The sequence below is a fragment of the Amphiura filiformis genome, chromosome 5, assembly GCF_039555335.1.
Source record: "Amphiura filiformis chromosome 5, Afil_fr2py, whole genome shotgun sequence".
NCBI lineage: Eukaryota > Metazoa > Echinodermata > Ophiuroidea > Amphilepidida > Amphiuridae > Amphiura > Amphiura filiformis.
In genome coordinates this window covers 10,487,536-10,505,222 of record NC_092632.1, presented here as the reverse complement: position 1 = coordinate 10,505,222, position 17,687 = coordinate 10,487,536, and the positions used below count along the sequence as shown (strand labels likewise).

At 36.3% G+C, this 17,687-nt stretch overlaps 1 protein-coding gene across 1 annotated transcript in view; it reads right to left on the bottom strand.

Annotated features, from left to right (window-relative positions):
• LOC140152606 (mitogen-activated protein kinase kinase kinase kinase 5-like) overlaps nucleotides 1–17,687 on the bottom strand; it is a 113,649-nt gene that overhangs the window by 24,570 nt on the left and 71,392 nt on the right. The window contains 7 exon segments of the mRNA XM_072175020.1: nucleotides 2,294–2,432; nucleotides 4,604–4,660; nucleotides 5,252–5,333; nucleotides 7,218–7,346; nucleotides 8,653–8,797; nucleotides 13,732–13,811; nucleotides 16,215–16,339. Coding sequence (XP_072031121.1) covers nucleotides 2,294–2,432; nucleotides 4,604–4,660; nucleotides 5,252–5,333; nucleotides 7,218–7,346; nucleotides 8,653–8,797; nucleotides 13,732–13,811; nucleotides 16,215–16,339 — 757 coding nt within the window.

The following is a 17,687-nucleotide window of genomic DNA, read 5'->3' as shown; positions in this document are numbered from 1 at the left end:
ATATTGGTGAATCACGCGAGTTGTCTTTGTAGCTCTTTACATTATTGGAGTCATTATGCACAAACATATATCTCTGTCATACCCCAAACTAGATACTACAGAGGAGTTATGACTAGTCACTATTGATTTAATACAGAATTTGTGGGCACCTAATAACAGAGAGCAACTGTGTGAGCCATGGGAAATACCGAATGGTGTGTATCACTGCTTTCAGATAAAGAGTTTTGCAAGTTGTAATTAAGTATGCTGGTACAGATATGTAGGTTATATGCTTAGATTAAAGAGAGTAATATGCTATCATACAAAAACAAAATCAATTTCAGTTTCACATCTGCAAGTGTTTATGTTGAAATTGATTCTAGTAAAAGAGGATGTTGAACTTGAAAGTTATCATGGGTTGCAGGGATGGCATATTTACACAGCAGGAGTATTATAGTAATAGATCAAAAATTGCTATATTCAATGTAGAGGGCATTACCAGTATCAACAAATACATGGTTAACTTATAAAGAAGGTTACACTCCATTAGAAAGAAAATGTTTCATCTATAAACAATAACATAATAGTGGCAAGTCTATGTAGTACGTATTTCTCTAACAGCAAAAAGTACATGAACAGGATATTCTGAAAATCATCATTACACCTCAATTAAATAAATAGCTTATAGAAGGTCAAATACATGTCATGTACTAACAACCCCTTCAAACACTAGGTTACCAATATGAATCTAGCTGTGCATGTTCTTAGCAAAGCCACATGTTGATATATAATATGAGCTGGGGCGTATAAACTTTTTTCCAAGTTATGCATATTTCAGCAAAGAAAGTGAAATGTAATCAATCATGCTAAATATTCTTGCGATGATAGTAATGATGACTATTATATAAAAATTATGTGCAGATACATGGTGCTAAATAGTGTGATTTAGACTTTGATAGTTTGTTTATGTACACAGTACTGTTTGATAGAAAGAGCTCACTTTATTTTGGGGATGGGGAAATGTTAAGATAAACAAATTCCTTTTAAAACACTACACAGTAGTCAAAAAAGTTAAACAAAATTAGAAAACCATTCTGACCCAGGCTGTGTTTTAGATGTGTTAATACTCTAACTGGTAGCCAGTTTGATTGACAAAGTATTCATCAAAATAGAATTCATACATAAAAGTATTACGGCGCACACCTAGCAACAACATAATTGACTGTACATGCTACAGATGCAATCAGTAAACAGCCTTGCAAAAACCTTTTTTATGTTCAATGAAATTGCTTCCTGGAATAGCAACTAATTATATATGCAAGATGTACACACCTATGACACTCCCAATAATAACAGTTACAAGGTTTAGGTAGGAGGTGAATGCAATTGCAGAAGTTATGTCATGCAGAGTATGGTTGCCATATTCAGTTGTAAACCCACTTGACGTACAATAACCATGCTCTGCGTACAACATCTGTGATCCGCGCATGACAACCGCCTCTCTGCATGACACCACATCAGCACCATTATCCACCTCTTACATAAACCTTGTTCTCTAAATCATCTCATTTTTTGAAACCTACAATACAACATAACCAAACCAAGTGGTATACACCTGTAAGTATACTGTTTACCTGTAGAGTAGAGAGTACATCTTGACAATGACCTCGTTTAATGCTCAGCTGTTACCAAATCATGTATATGCTGATACTGTGTTAAGTACTTTGTTTTGACACTGGTCAGTGGTCACACAGATATTCCACATGTGATGCAATCAAGCGAAATGAGTCCGATGTATACAGTGTGCAACATTTACGGGGGCTCGTCCGGGAATCTCAAACATGTCAATTTTGACTTGGTTACCAAATTCAATTACAAACTTGTCAAAGACCAATGTTGCTTAGATTGCAACCTATATTTATTCACTCCTGAGAGGCCACCCGGTAATAGTGTTATTAAATAATAGAAGTAAAAGATGGCCGTATCTCAATTTGCCAGACATTTTCCTCGATTGCACCACTTATGCTACGGAACATCTGAATGATGCCATGATACTTTAGACCACTTGGCTTCCTCTATGTAAGTGTGTGTTCCAGTGGGCACAGTATTAAATCATGTGCATTGACTCACACATGTTATCAACGGTGATGCATGTGAACATGTGCAAAGTAACTGTGACAAAGTACTGACGTCACTGTCTTAAGGAAGCCAAATAGGCTATAGATATCATGTCACAATTCTCCTGGAAGAACCAACATTACATTGCAAAGTAAAAGTAAAGTTGCTTCATGATAAAGGAACTTAAGCTACTTACTTCTTGTTATCACCGCCACTTCCGCCAAGTCCTTTGGGGCTCCAATCTTTGGCCATTTGGTAGTCTCCATCCCCCATCTCATCGTCATTCTCTGGTTGGGAGGTGGGGATCTTGGGCAATGCTTTCCTCACATTGTCAACTGTTGAGGTACAATCGTAAAACAAGTGCCGAGGATGGTTAGTCAAATTATTAGCATGCGTTGGGGAGGTAGTGTCAGTATGGAGCCAGTTTGCATGTTTGTGAAAATACAAGCATCCAGGATGTAGGCTTTACACCATTTTAAAATCATGTGCAATTTTTCTCCTGTTTTGCATGGTTCAATGAAGTTTACAACATTGCTTTTTTAGTAGTTTAATCTATTCTAGCCAATGTGTCACTTCAAAAAGGTTTTGGGCATATTAACAACATGGTACAAGAAATTAGATACAAATGACCCATTTCTTCCATTCTCTTTGTCAGGCTGACATATTATGTGGGAAAGACCTGCAAAATAAAGTGCGCGCAGTAGTCTCGTTCTTGGTGCACCCAAAATTTTGTGCAAAGGATTGGATGTTCAAATATATTTGGATGTTTGAATGCTAGTATCAGAATCAAAAGTTATAACAGAATGCATGTAAGAAAATGGCTATCAAATAAGAATATCTGCTCAATTAAATTAGGGGTTCATTCATAGGATTGAGGGCATGATCGCTGTTTATGCCCGAGGCGTGAGCCGAGGGCATAAATCAACGGTCATGCCCGAAATCCTATGAATGAACCCCGTTCATACATAGGCCTACCCAACATTCTGAACATTGTTAGCAATCCAAAACAAATGAAAATAATAAGGTTTTCATACCGCTTTCCTTCAAAAATTGGGAGAAAATGAGTAGGCCTACTGGCAGGAAGCAGCTCGTGAGGTCAACGGCCGGGAGTCAACGCGTTCATCTCCGCGTGTGATGGGCGCGGTGACATGCGCGTGTTCGCAACACTATAGATCGCGTTAATTGGGTTCCAACGCTGCGTGACGCAGCTTGTTTGTGCCCTGCGTACTGGTCATAAACGGTATTTATGACCAGCAAAAAGGGCGCAAATCCAATCAGAAACGTCGTTATATCGTGAGTATGTATGAATCCTTGATCATAGCTGAGTGACACATTGGAAAGAGTTGACTGTAGTTATGTTTCAATGCATTTTACATGGGTTAATCAGTGCTCTACATATTGAGTATAACAAATGATTGCATTTATATTTTGTGATATCAGTTGGTCTACACACTGAGTATAACATGAATGTGTTTTGTTTTGTGGTATAAATTAGACTGTGATTGTGTACCTCCTGCCTCTTTGCTCTGCTCTGTGCTCAAATATTTGATGGTCAACGATTATACAATCCTTCATCTATGTTGCACGTAATTTATTATTTCCCTTGAGTAGGCCAAGGTTTCATCCTTGACCAGAAGAGTTGAATTACCTGGGACCCCTGAATATCTTCATCTATGTTCATGACCAGCCCCCCCCCCACCAAAAATATATATGAATGACTATGAACAAGGTTTGATTCCCAGAATCTCAGAAGGAAGAAACAATAAATACTAATAAGAAGAAAATTCTTGACAAATTAAAAGTGGCTGGTCATTGAGTCATGATTAGGAGGAACGCAATGTGAAATAGTTAGCTGCATGGTGAATGCAAATTTGCATGCCTGACTTATATGTACGTGAAATGGTGCAAAGCTTGAGCTGCTGTGCCCCCCAAACCAAAAGCAATATGTACTATAAGAAGTACTAGCACACACCAGCAACAACAAAATGATAAGATAAAGAGGAGAATATACTGCATGCTAGCCCATGTATCTCAAAGTTGTGCTCCTTGTAGTCCACATAAATGAGCTCCGCCACAAAGAAAGTGCTGGGGTCCCATGACAAATGTGCAGCAAATTGAAATCAAACCATGTTTGTTTTGGATAAATTTGGTAGCAATGATGCAGCATGATGGTAACACCTGTTATGTATCAGCAACCAGATCCAATATGCAATATCGATGGATTAAAAATAAGGGGAGGAAAATGATGACATGGAAAATACAACTTGTGAACAGCAAATCTGCTAACTGTTTTCTTCTACAGTTCACACATGATCATGACAGGGGGAAAAATGTTATAAGTAGTCAGTGGCTGGGAGAGTACCTACATGTAAATAAGATGGGTTAGAAGTTGCATTAGTTTAAACAGATGCACCTATGAATAAGGTAAACCGAGCTGGTGGTAATAGAGCCTGCCTAACTACTATGATCTAGATAGGTAGGCTGGCTCATTGTTTTTAATACATACTAAACTTGCCAAATCCAGAGGGTTCGGATGATGTCACCACGCTGGGAATTACTTCATCTACAAGAAACAGGCCAACATTTATGTTTGCTTCACAAAATTAAGCACTAATAGTTATGATAGATAGTAATCCAGTCTAACATTTTTACTTTATTTACACTGTCACACATTAATATGACTGTGGCAAAAGATCAGAAAGGATTTATTGTACAAAGATTGCGTACAGTGCACTACCTAGGCATTATACTTTATCAACTGAGTTGGAAATAGTCATTTAAACTGTTCAGCATTTACTCTGTTGGTTTGTTATGTTTGATTATAATAATTATCATCATCTCAAGATAAATAAGAAGTTATAGGCCACAGTACTGATGCTGAATACATTGTATTTTGGGATGGTGTTAGCTATGAGTAATATTTCCATGACCGTGTAGGTTCAAAGTCTTCATAGCTGCTGGTGAAATAATTATTGAAATTGTCCACTTTTCACTAGTCCCACTAACCTCACAAAGTAACACTGGACCCTGGAAGATACAAAGTTTGATCCTATAACAAAATTATCTCTTTCCTCTTTCCAAACAAAGCAAAATTAAAGCAAAATCTAGCATGGGATGCAGATTGTGACATAGTTCATTCAACAAAATGTATTACCATTGATTTCTGATGTCGGTCTCTCTTTCGTCTTGTCTGTCTTCTTTGATGACACCCTTTTCTTGATGTTTTCTGGACCAGGCTGTGAAGAAACAAACAAATAAGAAAATATTTTCATATATTCAAAAATTGTGCATGTTATGAATGACAATATTATAATTATTGCACCCTTCATAACATGTAGAGCGACAGAAGTAGGGTTCTGATGATTATCGGAACCCCATTCGCTGAACAAGCTACAATCCTGGGAAAAATAGTTGGCACACTTGTACTAAAACAATTGAAATGTGTGCCCTATCAAAATTGTAAAGGCAAGTGAAACATGCATGCGATATATGTGAAGCACAGACTCCCTCCAATATCTCGCCCTTCCCCATTCCCCCTTGTTTTAATGTTGGAGGGTATCACGGACCTGTTGACAAAATGGCTCTGTCCAACATCGAATGAATTAGGGAAGTGAGAGCAGAGATATACCAAAAGCCAGGCAAAGTGTGCCAACATTTTTTACCAGGATTGTAGGTGGCATTGCATGGCCCTGGAATTGCCCGTTTCCTTTTACATCATAAATAGGGCATGTACATCGGCAAAAACATAGAGAACATGCCCAGAACTATAAAACATTTTTTTCACACCATAGCGAACATTCACTTGTCTTTTAATTAATCTGTGGTAGATGACATCCAGATCACAAGTAATCATTCATAAGGTGAAAGCATCATTAGATAACTTTGTCAATGGCCATACATCATTGACAAGAGACAAGCCATCATTATACTTTGTTAATTTGTTATGGCCATGGCTCATCAACCTGCCTGTATCTTGCCACTGTATTTACTGCATAAACAGCTGTCATCTCGCTACACGCATGCTTCAATTGGCTGAGTTGGCTTGATTTAAAATCCTGCCCATTCTCAGCATACTTCTTCACACCCTTTGAAGATAATCATTTATATCCATGGCTACTTAACCTTTGGATGGTACTCGGTCTTTTTCTTTCTCAATGAGGACAAAGAAAAGTGTCAATCTTTAAAACCATTCATTTATGATTACTCACGATAGACATATCATGCTAGAATTTGATGACAACATAGGCCTACACAGACAAATTTGTTTTCCAAAACATACACCTACATGTAGAGTCATCAACAATGCTAAAAATATATGTATTTTATTTAGAAATTCCAGGGAGACCGTATAATATTAATGACATGACAATGAGGTCCATATCACATAAATAAAAATATAAATAAAAACAAACACACTAATAAATAAATGCCAGTTCTTGAAGTAATTATCCTCTACCTATATTCACATAGCCAAATGATTTTTATTACCACAAAACCTTGACCAGAAATAGCATCAATTCCATGGAAATTAATCTCCTGGGTGAGGATAGCAATCTAATAGTGTCTGCTTGAAGTAGGAAAGGTTACCCCCTTAAATCTCAGTAATTCAACTTTGATTGAGAAAGGAAGTATTTCAGTCAAATTACATGAGAGAGAACATGCTAAAAAGAGGGAAAAACAGAAAACTGAAAGAGATTTTTGGGTACCTTGGGAGAACAATACTAGTGCATTGAAAGGTCAACCCAGGTTAAATAAGAATGAAATAAAAAAAAAATATTCAGTGTATGATTCAGGATAAGACATACTGAACAATATACTGGCAAAAGAACATAAAAGAGAAAGGATAGAGCTAAATGATGGGTAACCATAATAGAGTGAGAAGATAGACACTACATGGAATCAAAGTAAAGAAAAGGCTCTACCGCATAATCACCACTTTCTTGTGGATGCCTAAAGCAATCAATTGCACGGAACAGTGTGCTAGGAAAGAACAAAAACTAAATGAAGTGGAGAGGAGAGGAAGAAAGAAATGAGGAAGTGAATGAAAATCATAAACATTGAGTGAACAACTTAACTTGTCAAGTGTGTGAGAGATGAGAAGGGTTCAAGATGGAACTTACTGTGTCATCCAGCTCATCTGGGTCATCATCTTCACCTGTGTAGTTTGAGCTAGTGTTTCTTGTTTTGTCTAAGAGTTGCCTCATCAGCTGTTTAGTCAGAGGTTCCTGAGACTCTGAGAAGAATGGGTGCTGCTGGAAAGTAAATGGACATACTGTTAGCAATATCCTATTCTGAATAAGTGGCTTTTTACCTTTAAACAGTGACATCAATGAATTGATGCACTTAAAATGTGCATCAATGTGCCGCCTTTGTAGGTACATGTACACAGGTTATTGTCCAAAATGCAATATTGTGACCAATGACAAACATGTCACTGCTAAAAGTGAGCAAACACACATTATAGTTCTGCTACTCTAATTGGGTTCACCAAGCTTAATCAAGCCTAAGGTGGAAAACAACAACAACAAGGCCCTTAATTTAGCGCCCAACACCGAAACAGCCTCTAGTGCAGGATGATTTTCCCTTCTAGTATAATACAAATGTCCACGAGATTACGACATTATGCATGAGCTTAGTTAGATGTAGCCAAGTCAAAGGTAAAAGCACTGTCACAGATTAATTGCCTGGAATTCCAAGGTGATTAATTTAAACCTGTATGGCTTTCTATGAAGCGTAACTAGAGAAGCAGACAGTGTGGTGAAATAAAATGATTATGTTCACTATCAGATTTGAATGAATATGACACAGTCAATCTTGAATTTGAAACAAGATCACTGAATTGATGTAGTTCTACCACATAAAAGATAGTAGATGTTATATTGAATTCAGCAAAATTCCAAACATACTGATAATAAATATCTTGTGAAACACTAATGGTCCTTACACAGCATGCAGAGCTCTTTAATAATTTACTAGACATATTATCATGTGTGAAATTTATGAATATTTAATGATCTTGCAAACTGGGAGAACAAGTCATAATAACAGGCGGTATGCTGAAAAGGTTTATGTCACCAATTTACAGACATTTAAGTAAACTTTAATATTATCTTACTGACTGGAACTGATTTGTGCAAAATACTTTTCTGAGATTTTGTGCATAGTTAAAATTTTATTTAAAAAAACACATTGTTTTCAAATTATGAATGTAGAATTTATTGGAAAATTTATAAAGTATCTAACTTTTGCTAGTAGCAAATATTCAGAATTATTTGCTCTTAGTGCAAAATCCTTTTGCATAATAAAAAGACATTTTCCTTACAGCACATATTCTGCCACATATTAACCAAAATTTTACATTTAAGTTTGCCATAGCCTGATGAACACAATGGCTGGCAGTTTTTGAAGTAGCCCGAGTCAGCAGCAAAAATGTGCAGCATCAACGTCACTGCTGTTTCTGTGAACAAACTGTGACACAGCCTCAATCATGGCTCATATTTTCCTTATTGCATGTAGTCAAGGGAATAATGAGATATTGATACTTGAAATACTTACATGAATTAACTTAGTGGCACTAGGCCTCTTCTTTGGGTTCTTGATTAGGGTGTGTTTGATGAAGGTGTGGAAATTGATTGACCACTTGTTCTTGTCTTTCAGCTTTGGTGGAACGAAATTACTCTTTGACATCAGGAACAAAGCTCTGCAAATAATAAGAGACAAAAAGACGAATTAGTGTTTGGTGTTTGGTGTTTGGTGTTACTAATCAAGAAAGTGTACAATATCAGGCAGAAACTACCTCTCAGATTAATGCCCATATCATAAAAACTAACTACAAGGAATGTAGCATTTATTAGGTTGCAACTTCCATAGCTTATCGGAAAGCAATTGCCAATATCTGATCGGCAAGTTTCTAGCATGCCCTAGTGTCAAGTCAAGAAGGCAATTCTATTGTTACATTGCTAGCCGCGACTGAATACTGGTTCCGATTGTGCAAATGCTACCAGTGTTGGATCACTAGCAATTTTTGAATCACACACTGTGATTGCTAGTATGATATGGGCTTAAGTGTATACAATTGGGGACATTTAGATAAAAGGCAAAACATTTGAATGTTCTACATTTCCATTTTCATCTCCAATGGCGTAAGTCAATTATTCAATCTGTGTTGACTGCTAGCCACAATACACATCAGTTCATGTTTGTAAATACCTTGTTTGAACCCATCCTGTAAAACCCCCTAAATTCAACCACCTACCCACACATGATAGATCCCGCAGATGTGTCTGCAATTATTACTACAAGATGCTGAAGGACAATATATTAAGCCGTCTGTAGCACCATCTATGTGTACTTTTATCTGCTTAGATCCCTTCACTGCCTAGCTGCACTGAAATCACAGTCTGGATAATGTTGCATTATGAAGAGAGCCTGTCCCCTCTAGGTTCAAACTTAGCGGATATTGAGCTGATGAACAGTGCATACATGCCTGTGTAGATCCCACCGTTGTAGAAATTGGACGACAGTATGCCATGCATCTTATGCTTATTAAAGTTGTTTAACAGAGTCAAATGTACCTCGTATTTTGTAATACTTCAGAATAATCATTGAAAGACTCTTCTGTGCAGCAATCTCACTTAATTACAGTTTTATCAAATCTACATATATTATGATTACCAAAAGTACTGTTTATATGTAGCAGTACTGTCGTACACCTGGAAACCCCTCATGCACCTTTGTCTTCTTCCAACTATATATATTAATCTGCATCCTTCATACACACCTTTATCCAGTATTACAGTATTTTGCATGCATCAAACCCAACCCCTGTTGCTTAATGCAGTTATGAATGCATACACCATTTCCCACGGGAATGTCATTAATCTCTTTACTCTGTCCGACGAAAATGTCATTGACACACAGCACAGAATTTGACAAGGTAGTCACGAAGCTGCTAAAATAGAGCCACTTGTTCTCAAGACAGCAAGATTTGAAAATGCTTTTGCAGGATCATTTCTTTCAAATAAAGCCAGTCGAGTAAATTCTAGAGAAAAGTACTGTATATGTACAAAAATATTTTTGCATCAAGATATTTTAACGATATGCAGCCAGAGTAATATTTAGTGTTTTGTTAATTTGGTGGTTGCTTCATCCCACTCATTACATCTTTTTTTTTCCACTACTGTGGGTAGATTCGCCGAATTCACAAAAATAACCATGTATGAACAGAAATCCCACAGGCAGATAATTTATCAACCAGGGTTGCACATGAAACAACAAAAAGAATAAAAACAAAAAGTTAATAAAAAAATAAACTAAACATGTTTTTGCGATGTAAACCTTTACACACACAAAATAATCACACACAATAATTTTGCTATATTATGAAATTCAAACTGGACATCTTCCATGCAAAACAATGTAGTAATTCAGAATATTAAAAACAAGAACTGTTGAGCAGATGTTACAGCTATTGTAACTTGACACCAAGAGGATTTTCCTGTGATTTCACTTACACATTTCACCAAATTGATGCTAAAAGTGCACTTACATGTTTTTAAAACGTCCAGAAGGGAGCTTATTTCGGAAAGCCCACAAATTAGGTTGAAAATTATACTCAATTTGCAATTTTTTGCTTACACACATGCAGTAAATTGCATATCATATGAGTACATTCAAGACTCTAAGAGTAAATGTCCCTGGTCTACATGCCAACTTTTCCCATTTGATTTTACCAAGCCATTCCCGCTCCATTCTAACACCTAGGTGCCATTGTATGAAGAAGTGTCCATGTATGTTGAAGGGGTGTCTGTGTGTAAGTCTGTTGTGCATGTTTACCCAATAGTGTTACATAGCTTTGCCGACTGCTACTTTAGCTGTTGTCTCTCATTTTATGTACTCACTGATTCTTTCTCCACTAATTGAACAATTTTCCATGCCTTTCTTCAAATGAAATAGAAACAGTAAAGCATTAAAAGGAAATCATGTTTTTTAAATTCTGGAAATTGAAAATTCTAAAATTAGATTTTGTTTCCGAAACTTATGTTACCTTTATAAATATTTGGAAAGTCCCTGCTTTATCTAAATTGAACAGCAAAATGAAAAAATTAAAAATTAAAAGAGTTTTTTTTTTAATTCAGATGATTTTGATCTCACAACACTCCTCACTTTTAATTGAACCTTAAACTAATACCAACAAAGAACACACATAACTTTTGCATTTAACATTTGGTCATGCCCTGCCTGGCCAGTGAAAGACACTGTAATAAATCTCTGTATTGATGGGCTGTGAATGAATTGATTTCACTGATGCGCAGCTAAGCGTTAATATTATATCCCCTGCTTGCCGACTATAGTATCCCACCGATGATGACATGGTCTTTAAGGGTATCATGTGAGGAAATCTTATAGCTCACCCGCCTTGAGAAGTTCAGTCAGTGAGAGACAACGGCACCTTGATGTAGTCAATAATACCAGCTTTAGTCTTTTGAGCAATATTGAAGAAATCCTGAAATTATTTTATTGCTTGCTGCAAGATTTAGCATGTGATGTAGTTGATTATGTGCATTTGTGTCCATTTTGTCAGTTTCTACCTGTCTGTATGTCTATTGATTCTTCATGTGTATAAGATAACATGAAGAAGTACATTATTTCCTCCACATAGTTTGTCTTTGGATATAGATCAATAAAGTGATTTAAGCCGTTGTATAATTTGTATGCACATTGTATTTGACGTAGTAAGCTTTGTTTTAAAGTAGGTGCATGTGTATAATTAAAGCATGTCACACTAATAATACTAATACTATGATAGTAATACTAATATTCTGATAGCGCTTTGCAATATGCATTGAGATAATTTGACACTTTATATGTCTTGATGCCTTTTGTTTAAATCATGCTATTCCTTCCTTACAACTCATCTGAAATGTCTGAACCCCACGACTGGTTGCCAAGCAAGATCCCCTTAATTGCACTTGATTGTCACATATTGCATATTCAATATTTGACATATTTTGACATCATTGGAATGAGGCCAACAGTTCTTTGCCTTCCAGCTATACAATAAATCCCGACAAATTATTATGGTATTGTACTCACATGTTTAATCAACTGGCAGATACTTAGTATGAAGGACAGTGTACATGTATTTTATATTCTATATATTACGTATGTGGCCATGTACGTATGCATGTACAGGTGTCATCACTTGGTCTGTCTGGAAAGCGATGCTTTCAGTGATTCTTTTCACATGGATGAATCCATTTGTCACATAGAATTGCTATGCACCTTCATGTTCATGATGTAAGTGTAAAATCAAACAAAGGCAGATAGATGCCATGATAATCAATTTCAGTGGTGCCATAAGGAAGGTATGTAGGAATTTGCCTCTCTTCACTTTACCCCTAGTCAACACCAATACCATGGAAATTAATTTTTTTGAACACAAAATGCAATATTGCACCTGCAATTTCAGACCGTCTACTTCTCTCCCTGAAATTCAATTTTTCCAATGCCCCCTCCCCAATCAGGTGCTACAACAGCTGGTGGTGTATCTCTTGTTTTTCTATTGTTTAAGAGGTACTAAAACTGTGCATAAGTAATTACTGATTCAATTCAGATACTATTTCAGCTTAATTATAATGGAAAGTCAAAATTGCGTATGGCTAACATCTTATGTCTTCTACACACACTTGGACACATCTGCACAGAGAATATGACATGTACCAGCTGCATGCAACTAGACAGATCAGTAGAATCATCAAATGCCAGGTGAAAGAAGAGTAGATAATTGTCACCAGTGACTGACATACCAGAGTGACCATCAGAGACTAAAAGTAAACAAATTAGAAAACAACTTCCTCCTAGCATAGATCACTGGCATCATGCCATTGCACGGAGCTAAAAACTTCAAGCATTTATAATACACCAGGTATACATGTCTCCAGTTACTTTTCATATTAAGTTGGTTTGTTTATCATACTTAACCCCATAATGACCAATATGATGGTAATATCATTTTCAGAACTTTTTCATTCACTTAGGATCATCTTTTAATGCTAGCCTCAGCCTGGAACTCAGCACCAATGGTTAATAAAAGCTCATTGGTAGGTGCAGTGTATGGACTGATACAATTATCTGTAATGTGCTATTCCAGTTGAAATAACTCCCACACAGGTGTACACTGTAGATTTCAAATGGAGTCACCCTATCAGGTTAACTCCATTTGAAATTCACACTCCCTATGTCGAAGATTAAGGTCATGTCTTCAATAGGAAGTGCATGGATTTCAATTGAAATATTGGACCTGTCTGTCATCTATCACATGGTAGGGGATAGAACAAACAAAAATTCCTATCGTTTATTCTTTAAGTTGTCTTTTCTATATGTTTTTAGAAAGGGCTCAAGGTACAATGTAAGCATCTTTAAAGTGTCTACAGACTGCCTTATTATATCTTCCCCTTGGATGTGCTGTTCATGGTATGAACATGATGTAAGAATTACACTACTTACTGTATCTATGAGGTAATGTATCCACCTAATCATTAAATGTGCAGTTGAGGAGCAGGTACATCACATGCCTCATTTTATGATTTACCCAAGCAGAAGACAAAAACACTGAACTAATAGCAGACCTACCTCATTGGATGTAGATCAAACATTGGTGGTTGTAATTCAGCTAATTCTATTGCTGTGATGCCTACAGCCCAGATGTCGCACTGTAAACAAGCAAATACAACACATGGTTAACCATTGTCATCATTTATCATTTTTAAACCGTCAGTAATATTTTCACATAAAATAATTGAATAGTCCTACAGGCTGTTAAAACATATCAGTTGAACACATTGACTATTTTCTGAAGATTAGCATAATATAAAAGAACTACTCTTATTCGTGGACTAGACATCTACTAGATATGTATGTACCATGAACAATTTGGACAACATTTATAATGTACAGTTAATCACACATCTTTGATATCATACAAACACAAACACATAGTGTTAAAATAAGTCTGTACCATATGAAACCTTTAAAAACACTTTTACCCTGAATTAATCAATTTTGCTCTCAGCCATAATTCTTATTTCTCCACAGCACGTCTTTAGTTTGATGTGCTATATATGGATCAAAATGGGCTTCAAGCCAAATGCTCTCATCTAGAGTTTTCAAAATATCATTCCCGGCAGGTAACTGTTTTCAAGTGAAACATGTCTGATAATATTATCCTCATCATGCATATTTCATGCAAATTTCACATTTTTTCCTAACTTACGTTAAAGACTGATACTATATAGAATTTTATTATTGCGTGTTATTTAAAGTTATAAAATGCATCAATTTTTAATCTATATTATTTATATATTTATTACTTCTTTATTGTTGCATATCTACTGACTCTTTAGTTTCATTAATCTTCATCTACATTTTCTCTCCCATAAGTTGCTTGCTCACTTATAACCAGTGTTATGCATTTATTGTTGTGACAACTTTCAGCAACTTGGCATATATACTAAAGTCAATACCCCAAAGACAATTCTAAGATATAATCATTCTTGAAGCAGTAATAAAGATTAGCCCTCCAAACATTTAAACTCTCCTCACACGATTCTTATTTTCAACCACATTTGGCAACATGTAGACCTATAACGGTTTTCCTACATGTTCATACTGTTCTCTTCACACAAAATGAAACATCAGCTTTAATGGCACCCTAAAGCAAGCCACATATAACCCAGTTCTCATAAATGTTGAAATTTACTGATTTTAATGTTCTCAAAGCCCAGTGCAATCCCAAATATTCTTCCACAAAAAATTAGTTATTTCTTCCTGCACAATTCTGTGCTATTTGCTTTCATCACTCAATTCCCTGTTCATGTTACCATCACTGATGCTATCCAACATGTAAATTATTTGCCATTTTCCCCATACAAACCTTGGGCCCTGCACCCAGCAAATGTACTCACAACCAAAACAAGGAAGACCTCATGTAACAGCTGATCTTGCCACATTATTTTGTCTTTTCACAGGTTCTTCCTTCATATGGCAGACACTGGGCCTCACTTGACAGTTCAATATGTGCTATTTTAAGAATGGTGACACAAGCTGATCTACTAGAAGTGTACTTGTATGTGGGGACCAGCCAAATCTCTAGTGCTGTGTACATGCATAATGAATCCAATGGCTATGATAACTTAACATTTAACAGCACCTAAACTTGCTGTCACATATCTTTTGCACTGCATGGTACGTGTATAGTTTATGAGTACATACAAAGGCTGGGTGATGACATGTGAGAAAACTTTGCTCACAAGTCCATGTCTATTTTTCTATTTTGTAACCTTGGATTGTTTTGTACTGATCTTAATTTTTATGAAACTTTTATTTTATACTCACACGCAAAATAATTGTGTCATACCCTTCACGTTCACCTGAAATCTAAACCCTAACCATGAGACAATGGTGTCAAGGGTATTTATATTTGTAAATAGATTTCTACACATACAGATTGTGTAATAGTGTGCAATGGGTATGATATATGGACATGTGCCTTATTAATTTACTGATGCCCGTTAAAAAAGGATAGTTCAACTTGCTTGTATTTGTGTAAATAAGAACAAATATTCTGGATATGACAGGTGCAAAGCATTCTAATTGTGATTTCTATATTCATGCGTGATCATACTTGATTGTTGGACAAATGCCTACAATAATGCAGCACATATATCATTGTCATTTTCAGTTTGAAGATGAAAGCACATTCAGCCAGCAAAACCTGACATGTGAGCGCAAAATTCTTGTTCAAACGTACTCTTTTGTCAAGCAGCAATGCTCCCCATCCTGTTTAGGAGCCTTCCTCAAATAGTCAAACTTTTATTGGCTTGGATTTGATGTCATGACGTCCCAGAGGATGGCATCATATACAGTAGAGGTGACCGTATTTGCCGAAACAGGTTACGGCTTCCGGCGAATACGGTCATCGTCACTCTCTATAATATGATTATATTGCAACATGGAGACTAACACTTAAATCTGTTAGGATATTTTCAATATGGCCCTAGAACTGACTGCGTATGATGGCTGATGCAAGGAACCTGGAGACAGCTAGACTGACTTACCTGGAAGTCATAGCCACCTTTCCTCTCTACTGCTGCAACCTCTGGAGCCATCCAGTATGGAGTACCTATGAAAGATTTCCTCTTCGCCATGGTCTGTGTGATCTGTGCCGATACACCAAAATCAGCTGTGGGGAGAAAAATAAGTGTAAAGACAGGTCAGTTCAATATACATACAATGATAATGTTGTTCAACATTAGGCTAACCCTTAATACCACCCATTTTATATTTCTTTGATGTTTCCCTTGGAGCATTATCATAAGTAACTGAAGCAATTGAGTTGTAATGGTCAAACATACACTGAAATGTTTTTATCTTTTTCCCATTTTACATAATGTGCTGTAATCCTGTTTGAATTCTTTCACATACAATGAAAGAACCCAAGTGAGGCATAAACCAGGTCTATAGAGCATAATAAATATCAAGAGTAGTATATATGTACAAAAAAAAGAATAAGTAATTGGTGTTTACTCCACTAAATCATTTGTAATAGTTACAAATGTGCATGACTTTATTTTGGTAAACCTGCAACATTTCATCCAATGTTTGTTTGTTTGTTTTTATTCATGTGAAACTAGGAAATACCACCTGGAGCATGGTCACCTCACCAAAAGACAAAACCCCAAACTCTTGATCACATGGGACTATTTACAACATCAAATGTCAGGATTGCCCTTCGCAATATGATGACAAAAATTAAAGATCTTTTTCCAAGTGAGTTTCTGAACACAAACGCTAAGCATTGCAAGTACAAAGGAGCCAAACACATGAACTGAACAAAATAAAAAAATTTAGACTTTGACCCTAGAAGGTACCAGAAGGGTGTCAAGGAGGCCATCTATATTGAAGCCACCAAATCAAACCTCAATAAAGACTTGGACCACCACCACCTGCCTACAAGAAGCTAATCAAGTAATGCGACTTGTGATCAATTTTCTGATCACATGAATTGATTCACAGACAAAAGTACCAGCAGCAACACCTAGAAGAAGTGATGCTCGGATGAGCTACAAAATTCCACAGTAAGTGAAATTTCTTTGCTTGCACAAATTTAAATTTCCATGGCCACAATCAATGCTCATCAAAGTAAGTTGGTTAGCTCTTTAAATATGACCAACTAATCAAATCCTATGCAATATTAAAACCCTGAATGCCCATTTGGGAAATGTGTTCACATGGCAGGTTTGGAACGTCTCTGACATTTGTGTGCACACATTTGCTGTACAGTGGCTTCTATAGACTGGAAGTACCCATCAGAGATATACAAGATTAAAATATGTATGAGTTGAGGTGTTCCTTGCACAAGCATTGAAGCAGCTTCATTTAGCACCTGCACAATAAGCCATTCCTTTGGTCCAGTGAAGAGACAAACACATGGCATATTGGTACAAATAAGATTGGCAAAGCCATTTGCCAAATGCTAATATGAATGTAATTTTGTAAAATTTCACAAATCAAATCCCATGATTCTTCAT